Consider the following 11,040-nt stretch of genomic DNA (forward strand, 5'->3'; position numbering starts at 1 on the left):
AGAATGTTGAGCGATACATTGAAAATTGAAATACAATGTATCAAGACGTTTTTAAAATACATCCATATTTCACTAAAATATAAGAAATTTTTGTAAGATAAAAATGACAAAGAATATAAATATAATTAACTCTTTTAACACAGTGAAATTAATGTGATTTTTAAAAGAGAATAATGAAATTACATTACAATTTTTAAATACCACCCTCATTATTTAATTAAATTAACTTACTAGTCCTTCAACTTTTTCACTTTTTCCCTAAAAATCCCTTATTTTTTTCTTCAAATGTTGTCCCTCTGAATTTACGCCGAATGGCAGCTGAAACCGCTCTTTCCTCCCATTATATTACACCACATGCTCTTCACATAAAAAATCTCTTTTTCTCTACAAACCAAAAGAATTTCATAAAATTAGAAAATAAAAAAACTTTATATTATACAATTTTTCTCTCTTTATTAACTCATTAAAACACTCTGTTTCTTGTATTTCATCTTCTTCAGTTTTGCATGTTTAACTTTTTTCAAGAACCCCTTTTGTCCTTGTAGTCAAAACAACAAAGAACAAGTTGATAAATCAAAAGTTTTTATATTTTTAGGCACCCTTTTGTTCAATCTTTAATGGGTTGTTCTTCAAATGGATAATCAAGTTTGATTTTTATTTTTACTGGGTTTTTGTTGTTTTTAGGATTTTCTTGAAAAAAAAAAAAGAAGTTTTTTTCTTTATTGAGTTTTGTTGTTTTTATAAAAAATGGCTCCAGATAACAACAACTGGTTATCATTTTCTTTGTCTTCTATGGAAATGTTGAACTCTACTTCTTCTCATCATCATCAGAATAATAGTAATAATAATAATTCTTCTTTGCTTCATCATCATCATCAATCCAACATGAAATTTGATCTTGCTTCTTCTTCTGCTGATTCTCATCAGTACTATTTTGCTGATAACTTCTTTCCTCATGGTAAGTTTTTTGCATTTTTTTTAAATCTCATTCACTTTTTGTTGAAACCATAATAAAAATTTCATCTTTAATCAAGAGTTATCGGTTTTTTTCATAGAGTTTTTTAAATTTTAACAGCTTAAACCATTCATCAATAATCAGAGTTCTCGCGTTTTTGCTATGAAATGAAGTTCTTTTAAGTTCAACAGCTAAAACCCCCCCCTTTTTTTTTTTTTTAAAAAAAGATATAATGGTGAAATCATTAAAAAAGTTTATTTTTTTAATAAGTGTTTTCGAGTTTTAGCTTTGAAATCGAGTTTCTATAGAGTTTTAGAGCTAAAATCTTAATTTTTAACCAGAGTTTTGAAGTTTTTATAGAGTTTTAGAGCTAAAATCTTAATCATTAATCTGAGTTTTCGAGTTTCTAACTACTAAAGCTAAAGCCAAATGTTAGTTTTTGTGACTATATGAATCCCCTTTAACCATAGTTTTAACCATAGTTTTCGAGTTTAGAGCTAAAAATCCATCATTTCTTTCTACGACCAATGTGAATCTACATTAATCAGCTTATAACACTCTTAACCAGAGTTCTCGAGTTATAAAAACTAGTTCTTTCCAAGTTTTAGAGCTAAAAACCCATATCATTTTTCTTATCCGTTACATAGAATCTAGATTAGTCGAACCAGTAAATTTCGAAACTCAAATGTGAAAGGATAATAGAAATTTTGACTGAAGTTTTTTTTTTTTTTAAATTTCATTTGGTTGTTGTGGAAAAAGACAAAGAATATGCAACCGTGTGTGTATGATCTTCTTTCGGTTACTGCTAAAAACATTTTTTTCATTCATCATCAACTCTTATATTTAAGAGACTGTTTCTATTTATTTTATTTTATTTTTATTAGCTCAGCATAAAATTTCGTTTCTATTATAAATAAATTCAAAACTTGGTCACTAAGTTTTGCTCATAAAAAAAAAATTAATCTCAATTTTTTCCCCTCATTTTTGCAGGTTGGTCTAATCCAAAACCTCAAGTGATGTATTCAGAAGCTGAAAAAGAGGTGATAGGATTGAACATCAATACAGATTCTTCGATTTTTCAGAATTTTGTTGAAAACGCACCACCAAAGCTCGAAGATTTCTTTGGTGGTGATTCGTCTTCATTGACTCAAGATTCGTCTTCGTTAACTCATATCTATGAAAATCCAAACGGTTCTGCTGTTTATGATAATAATAATTATAATGAACATCAAGATTTCAAGAACATTACTGGGTTTCAAGCTTTTTCGACTAATTCGGGTTCGGAAGTTGATAACTCTGTGGGTACCGAGTTTGGTACTAATGAGTCATGTAATGAGTTGAGTTATTCACAATGTGTAGCAGCAGCTGTTGCTGCTGCTGCTCCTCCTCTGCTGCCTACGGGCGGCGGAGGTGGAGCTTTATCGTTAGCAGTTAATGCTGCTGCTGCTACGACTACTAATCAGTGTTCGGAAAATGAAAAAGCCATGGTTGCTGTTGCTGATTCTCAGAGTTGTAAGAAAATTTCTGATACTTTTGGTCAAAGAACTTCAATTTACAGAGGTGTAACAAGGTATAATTTTTTTTTTAAAATATGGGTGTTTGATATTTTAGTAGATTTAGATGAAAAAATTAGCGGGGTTTAATTTTCTTGAACTTTTTTTTTTGTAGACATAGATGGACAGGAAGATATGAAGCTCATCTTTGGGATAACAGCTGTAGGAGAGAAGGGCAAGCTAGAAAAGGGCGTCAAGGTAGTACGAAAGACGCAACTTTAATTTTAGTTATGTTTTGTCATCATGTGTTTGTGTAGTATTGTGTTTCTTGATCTGAAATTCGAGGGTCGATCGGGAATAGCCTCTTGATCTATGAGCCTAAGCATAAGGATAAGGTCTGTGTATATTCTGTTTTATTCGAGTAAATGGGCTATGTTAAGGCTGGAGTGTGAAAAGAAAGTTGCATGCAATTGATTTTTTTTTCTTTGCTTTCAAATCAATAAATGAAAGCTTTTAGGATGATTGAGTGAGTGAGTGAATGATGGAAATACAAATGTTTGCAGTTTTGTTGTACTTTTGGTGTGTGTTTCACTGCAACAAATTTTCTTCTGTGTGCTGCTCCCTATTCTATATACTATTGGTACTACTGCTACTGCAGAAATGGTAGTTGTAGTTAGTGGTATTCCTTTTTTTTTCTTTTGTTTTCAATTATTCTTTCATATTTGATCAGATTGGCAGTCATTTTGTTCATGTTTTTGGTGTTATGGTGTTAGTTGTGTTATGTTTAAATGTTCTTTGTTACACCAACATAGCCCAAAGGTACAATTTTTACTGAAAAAAGTTGTAAAAAATACATCTTTAGTTCTTCAGTTTAGTAGTGGTGTTAGTATTGGCGCGTGATGTGTGAGTAGCGTGGAACCAAGTAGGGCTTAGGAGGTTCAAGAACCCTTTTGATGTCGTTTATACATGGTTAAAATCGTTTTTTGTGTATGTTGAACTTTCGTGTGTTTCTTTCTTCGGATTTTTTAACTCCTTAGTGAAAAATCCTGGTTCCACCAATTTGTGTTGGTTAGGCCTAAGACCAAAATCCTAACATTTATGTGGAGAAAGGTATAGACGAGTGAGTCAATTATTCACCGACTCGATTGACTCGCGGAAATTTTTCGGTTAAGATGCACAGTGATGACTCTTCAAGATTTGTGCAGAAGTTATTCTGCTTCTTTATCCATAGATTTTTTCCTGTTATACAGCATCTAAAATGACAACACCTTCTATCCTTACCCCCCACCCCCTCCTGAGAGTACACATACCTCAGCTAGTCTAAACACTAGCTAGCTTCTGGTACTCTGAAAATTATCTCAGATTGCTTTTACTTTTTTGCTTTTTCCCCCCTTTCATTTCATGGGCCAGTCACTCTCATTTAGTTTGACCAAAAGTGTGTCCAATCTCATTCCCCACACATGAAAATTTTAAATGAAACTCCCCACCATATTGATTCTTTAATGTGTAGTACATGCATTAGCCAACTTTTGAGCCAAGGGGAATGATAGATTTGACTCATCAAAGAATTGTTTATCTTGATTGAACTTCAATATGAATTCGTCTTTTTGCACTTTAACATCCCAAAAATAGTTTGAAATCCAAGTGCCTAGTTAGTAAATACTCCGTTTATGTGACAATGTTTGACTTGACACAAAGTTTATAAAAGAACTATACACTTGAAATTTATACTAGTTTGAAACACGTTTCGACGTTCAACCATGTGTATGACTGTAAATTATTTCAGTAAGGGGGGGAAAGATAAACGCTTATGAGTTATGCTGTGCGGAGTCCTAAAAGTGCAACTAGGAGACGTAGTGCATTTTCGGAGGATGATTCGATATGGTGATGACGTCAAAAACATAGTTCACAAGTCCATGATGATAAAAATATGTTTATCTTTTTCCTAGTTTAGGCAAGACACAAGTCACTATCTTACCAACCTACAAAAAGGATGTCTACAATATGTGTTTAAAGCTTAAGCATGCTATTGGCTTTTCTGTGTTGTTTATACTCTTTTTTTTTTCCCCTTTTCCCTTTAAACACTTTTTATGTATAGAATCTTGACTAAATATCGTCAGCTCATATTAATCTAATCTTCATCTCCTTTTTTTTCTTCATGAAATGGCGGGATCGCTCTTCAGTATACTTAGGTAAGTTCTTTTCTTACACCCTTATAATTACATGTTTAACAAAGTTTGACATAAAGTTGAGATTTTTATACTTTTGAAAATGATGAATAGGTGGATATGACAAAGAAGATAAAGCAGCAAGGGCATATGACTTGGCAGCTCTAAAGTATTGGGGTCCCACAGCTACCACCAACTTCCCTGTAATATATATACTATTTATATACCTTATATTAAATTTTTGCTGTTGTTGTTTATGGGCATATTCAATTATTGCATGGAAAGTGACATGACCATGAAAATAACAACTTGTGTCTAAACTTTGTTAGATTTTATTTTTTCAGGTTACCAATTATACTAAAGAATTGGAGGAAATGAAACACATGACTAAGCAAGAATTTATTGCCTCTCTAAGAAGGTTTTGCCTTGATTTATTCTATAATTTCTTGTGGTAATTGTTTTTCGTCTTTTTTTGTGTATCAATTATTCTTATCGGATTGTGTCGTTCAAATATTTACAGGAAAAGTAGTGGTTTCTCTCGAGGAGCTTCGATCTACCGGGGTGTGACAAGGTATCAATTTTTTTGCAAGTTGTTACTCCCTTTGTTTCATTTTACTTGGCACATATAAGGCTAGTTTAGTAAAATGCACAAGATTTCTTTTTTTAATTAAGGATTGTGCCTAGACCAAGTAAATATGAAATAGATGGTATACCTTCTTAAATTATTGTCAGTGTCATATACCGATCTTAGTAATACTATGCCAAATTATGTAAAAGATCACATTTAACGAGTCCGGTTGAATGGCGATTTTCAACACGGTGTTTTTTAAGAAGTGCAATGGGGTTTGATCAGAACCCTTAAAAGTTGGACGTGTTGAGATTAAAAAAAATGTCTTACAAGAGACGGATAATTCTTTTCTTGTTGTGGCGGTGACTTGACGCTTGATGAAAACGTTGCAGGCATCATCAACAAGGCCGTTGGCAAGCGAGAATTGGCCGAGTTGCTGGAAACAAGGATCTTTACCTTGGAACATTTGGTAAATTATTGTTCTTATTATTCAAATTGGAGTTAGAACTATAAATGAAGTTTTAAAAGTGTTAATCGAAATCTGTATTATATTGTCAACAGCTACTGAGGAGGAAGCTGCGGAAGCGTATGACATAGCAGCCATAAAGTTCAGGGGAGTGAATGCTGTGACCAACTTCGAGATGAATCGTTATGATGTCGAGGCCATCATGAAAAGCTCCCTTCCAGTTGGTGGAACCGCTAAGCGTTTGAAGCTCTCCCTTGAATCCGAGCAGAAATCATCATCGAGCAATAACAACAACCAGCAGCAGCAGATGACTCAATGCAACAGTAGCAACAACATCAATTTCGGGGCAATGCCACCCGTCTCTGCTATCCCGTGTGGAGTGCCATTTGATAACACCGCCCCTGCTTTCTATCACCACAACTTCTTCCAGTACCTCCACCCCGGCAATGCAAGTGTCCCCGATGCTTCCAACGCTACAACCACCATGGCAGCTGCAATGCCGCTGCTGCCCTCGGCTGCTGACCTCTTCATCTGGCCTCATCAATCCTATTGACCAACCTTATGATGATACAATAGCTAGGCTAGCTAGTTCTTACTGATTAGCGAAACTCGACTCTTGCTTATGTGTTAGATCGTCTATTGTTTTTCGTACTGACCTTTTCTCTCTGACCCGTGATAGCGTTATAGTGTAGCGTTTAGCCGGTATCCGGTATCGACAGGTTGAATGTTGTAAAGTGTCTTCAAGTCTAAGACTATTTTAAGTAGTAGATGCAATGCTGAACAGGGTACTTTGGGAGCACTCATTGTGGAAAAATTTTGCTTTTCTTTTTCTCCAGGTTCCATAATCTTTCTTGAGTTGCTCCCAAGGACCATATCGATGTTTTGCAAGTCAAATTGACATAGAAAAAAAAAATGAAAATGATATAAAGCGCTTTACATTTTGCAATTTGCTTCTTTCTTCATTTGTTTTGTCATTCAATGATGTACCAATTAAATATCTAGTTCAAGATTGAAGTGAAGTCTGGGAGGGTAGTGTGTACGTAAATGTTTGAAGATTGGCTTACGTCCCATTCTTACCTGGGACGTGTATGTAATCTTACCCTTGTGATGTTTTAGGTAGATTTTTGGGATGTGTATGTGATCTTACCCTTGTCGTATTGATGTAGATTTTTGAAACGTGTATGCAGTATTACCCTTGTCATGCTAAGATAGATTTTTGGGACTTTGTATGCAATCTTACCCATGTCTTGAAGATAAAAATATTGTTTTCGGTAGATGTTTCGTCTTGAAGATAGAAATATTGTTTTCAGTAGATGTTTCGTTTATATGCAATTTTATACTTTTTTGGTGAAGGTTTTTAAATTAACCTTCGGTGTGTATGCGGTTCTATTTTTATATTGTGTAAGTAGAGAAAGATTGAGAGGATATCTACAGTAGAGTCTCGATTCAAATCAAGAAACATGTCATACAAGAATCGAAGAGTGAGATGATAAGAAAGTAATGTAGTAACGGAGGAAAATGAAATCAGACAACATTCGATTATCTACTAACCTTCTATTCAAATGCTCGATTATCATAACTTTTTATCTAGAATCATGACTCTGATAAGCTACGTATGTCATGTCTTTTATCATCTACTAGTGTAACAAGATTACAATATATTTTATGTCATTTACATAATCAAAGTAGAAGTTAGTGAATGAACACTAAATAAAGCGTAGTCAAATAACATCAACTTGAAATATTATGTAACTGAAAGTATTTCATAAATTTATCCAAATATCTATTTTTTAAAATTTTATTTTAGTTTTAAAGGAGGTCATTTCATTGCTTTTTTTCTTTTTTCAAAATCATTTCATAACAGACTGCAATACACCTTACCATAACCAAAAGGTGGAAGTGATTTGGGAAATAGTCAACAAAAGACAAAGTATACGCTATGTAAAAAGTAATCATTAGCGATAATTAATTCTTAATTGCTGTTAAATATGTATTTTTAGTGGCAATTAAACCTTTAGCGACATTGATTCTAATGACATTTAACTAGTGCCGATAAAGACTTTAACAGTTTTTATTAATGTCAATACTTATTATCGCTAAAAATTATTTTTGTTATAGCGATAATACTTTAATAAGATTTTTCATGATTCATTTTGAGCGAAATATCAACTCAAACTCTAACGGTTATAATAGATTGATACAATGAACTGAGCTAATAAATGAATGAGTCAGTACTCAATTCAAATTTAGACGGATTGGTCGAGTTATGATTTCATGGGGTGATTTTGTCATGTCTATGTATATTAAGTAGCAAGTTGAGATGTAATTGAGATTGGATTTTGAAATTTTCAGCATGGAAATGATGGATGTTATCAACTCAATCAAACATAGAATAGTTGATGACCTTTTTTTTTACAAGATATACTAGTTACATCATATAAGGTTTTGATGTTTTGTCAGTTTGAAACCATACTTTTAGCCCATTTCTCACTATGGTTATGAAACAAACACAATATAATATTGAAAAAAAAAAATCACATATAGAGACAATATTTGTTACCTATTGATCAAGAAAGTTTTGTCCAATTTTTCAAATGAGCTTTTCCCCTATGTATCTTTCGTGCGAGGGTTTGCGTCGCTAAAATCCAATAAATTCATACGATGATAAATGAAATGTAAATGCACGGTGAGCATAGTAACTTCGACATAAGATATCTCATTAATTGATAAAAGTTAACACCAAACTAATCAAAAATATTAAAAACAAAGCTACGTTGATAAAAAAAAATCAATGGATCAATTGTTATGACATAAGATAATTCCTAAAACACATGAAAACGGATGAAAAAGTAAGTGAGACAGAAAAGAAACATATTTACCTTAAGACTGCTAAATTTATATAACCTTATTATACCGTAATAAACATTTCTTCGGACTTTTACCTCGCTCCATTAAACATTCTTAAATTTTCTTATACTTTTTATACTTTTATTTTGTAATGTTTTACTTTATTTTACATTTTAATTTTTTAAAGATTTGTATCCATTCAAATACATATTACTAGGAAAATTATCATGAATCTCTAAAAACGTGTAAATATAAATAAAAGCCATTGTCAATTTCTTCTAGTTCAATCAAACAAGTTTAATTTCTATCTCTCTAAAATATATTTGAAAAAAATAGTAAAATGTAAATATAACTAAGAATATATAGAAATAAAATGATAGATAAATTTAAGAAGAATATAAAAACTTATGCATGTTGAACATGGAATTCAAATTGCTCAACACCTTAACAATTCAATCAAAACTTCTCACTTGTTTCAAGGGATTCATTTTAATGTATGTATATGTAAAATCAGAACTTGACCCTATATATAGTGTAATTTCTTGGGAGTTCGGGTGAATCCCTAGACACAACCTTGGTCCACCCCTGTCATAAGAAAAGTTTTATTTTTATAATGTTAAATTAAAGATATATATACATCAAAATATTTTTTAGTTTTGTAATTTTAAATATATCATGTGGAAGTTAAATTTTAAAATTGATCCACAAAAGGAAATATTCTTTAATGATTCGAAAAAAATTAAAATATTATTTATTTTTTTGGTTAAAATAATTTCATCATTACTAAAAACTTAGGCTCTTTGATATCAAGGCCATAAGTCATATGCCTCATCTTTAAAGACATTGAGCCACTTTTGTTTTTTAACAGTTTAGGAAATGAAAGCTGAACTTTCCTTTGGTTCTTTCCTAAGGCGACCTTTTTTTTTATAATCTATTTTTAAGAAACTCAGAAAAATATTAAAAAATTTAAAAAGAAATATTTTCTAAGTCTAAATTTAAAAAGAAAAACAAAATTATTTGGAAAAGTTTCAAAAGAAACCACAAAATGGTTTATCAAAAGTATTGGACAGAAAGTGCAAGTGCACATATCGATGATAAAATGAACAAAGGTCGTTTGAGATAGTTTTTTCATGTTATGCATTGACTTTCAAATGGATTGGTCCATAAATATGAAATCATGGTGAATTGAAGGGTGTTAAAATAGGGCGATATACACCTAAAACTACATATAATGAATAAATTGTCTTAAAAGACATATAGTCTCTTATAATCTTTGGAGACCTAAGCAAAAAATAGAGCACAATTAGAGAAAAAATAGGCTTTGTTGACGATAACGACATGTTTATATGTTTAGTTTTAATTTCTAATTACTATTAACATGTAGTCGTTGTTATTACTACAATATCAAAATAGTTTTTTGTAGCAATGACCTCGTTAAGTAGAGATAATATTTGTATATACACTATTCTTCGCAGACCTCATTTATGAAATATCAATATATTGTTATTGTTAGACAATTGAAAGTACACATAATATAAAAGTATACATTTTTAAAAAAAAGATAATATACGAGATGAGGGATTGGGCCGATTAACTATCTTAATCGGCCCAATCCCTCACGAGCCGAAACCAAATCAGGCTCAACCTTTAAAGCCTCTTCAAAAGCATTATGGGCCTCAATTTTCAAGCCCTTAATCTCATAACATTGGCCCAACAAACAAAAGGCCTTAGCCCGATCCGAACAATTCAATTTTACAGCTTCTAATAGATCCATTAAAGCCGAATCAACCCGTCTCTTCCGGTTCAACGCCACCAGTAACTCCGCCCGTTTCAGCAGCGCATCCGCTCTTTCGCCGCCGGACAACAACTTCACCGCTGGCGGAGATAAGGCGGAATCCAACGATCTTAAAGCGGAGAGTTTGTGTCCGATTAGATCGAGTGATAAAGCTTTGAGAATATGAGCTGCTGGATCTTTAGGATCGATCGATAAAGCTTTATCAGCTTCGCCGGCGGCGAGTTTAGCGAGGTTGAAGGAGATGCTTTTTTTGCTCCGATTTGATTTTGCACGGGAGAGGAATTGAGCGCCTTTGATGAAATGGGAATTGGCTTGGTTTGTGGATCGGGTTTTTGATCGGAGTCGGGTTAAGGCTTGTTTGGGGAAATTATAAATGGTGTAGAAAATTCCGAGAGTGAAAAGAAGGATAACTAGCTGAATCAGTATGTCTGTTTCCATTTTTTTTGGGTGTGACAGCCAAACAGGGACTTAGCTTTGAGCTTCACTAATTCTTGTGTTTTAATGGAGGACTGTATTCTATTTCGATTTTTGATGAGGGTGGGTTTGAATAATTTTTTTGCAGACCCATAGACAATTATAGGCCCATTGGGCTCGGGTAATTCGAATTCATATTGTGTAAACTCATTAATACTCCTTTTTTTTTAAAAAAAAAAGTGATTTTTTTTTAGTCTGTTTAAAATAGAATATCTTTTTTCAATAACATTTTAATTTCGACAATTTTATATATTCAACCTAATTTTAATTTAAG

General features: G+C 32.5%; 2 protein-coding genes across 3 annotated transcripts; one reads left to right on the forward strand and one right to left on the reverse strand.

Moving 5' to 3' along the window:
* Positions 1-290: 290 nt before the first annotated feature.
* Positions 291-6,596, forward strand: LOC101248536 (AP2-like ethylene-responsive transcription factor AIL6). 2 transcript variants are annotated; one of them, XM_004250105.5, is made up of 9 exons: positions 291-958; positions 1,946-2,525; positions 2,624-2,706; positions 4,632-4,640; positions 4,731-4,819; positions 4,961-5,034; positions 5,137-5,187; positions 5,577-5,653; positions 5,746-6,596. In XM_004250105.5, the coding sequence occupies exons 1-9, from the start codon at positions 748-750 to the stop codon at positions 6,201-6,203; spliced, it is 1,632 nt and encodes a 543-aa protein (XP_004250153.2). In that variant the 5' UTR covers positions 291-747; the 3' UTR covers positions 6,204-6,596. The 2 variants fall into 2 exon arrangements, with proteins under 2 accessions (XP_004250153.2, XP_069147610.1); XM_069291509.1 differs by lacking the exon at positions 4,632-4,640.
* Positions 6,597-9,978: 3,382 nt separating this feature from the next.
* Positions 9,979-11,018, reverse strand: LOC101263566 (uncharacterized). Its single transcript, XM_004250476.4, has one exon. It carries the CDS (start codon positions 10,728-10,730, stop codon positions 10,092-10,094), a length of 639 nt encoding a protein of 212 aa, XP_004250524.1. The 5' UTR covers positions 10,731-11,018; the 3' UTR covers positions 9,979-10,091.
* Positions 11,019-11,040: the final 22 nt, after the last annotated feature.

The sequence above is a fragment of the Solanum lycopersicum genome, chromosome 11 (assembly GCF_036512215.1).
Source record: "Solanum lycopersicum chromosome 11, SLM_r2.1".
In the NCBI taxonomy this organism is placed as follows: Eukaryota; Viridiplantae; Streptophyta; class Magnoliopsida; order Solanales; family Solanaceae; genus Solanum; species Solanum lycopersicum.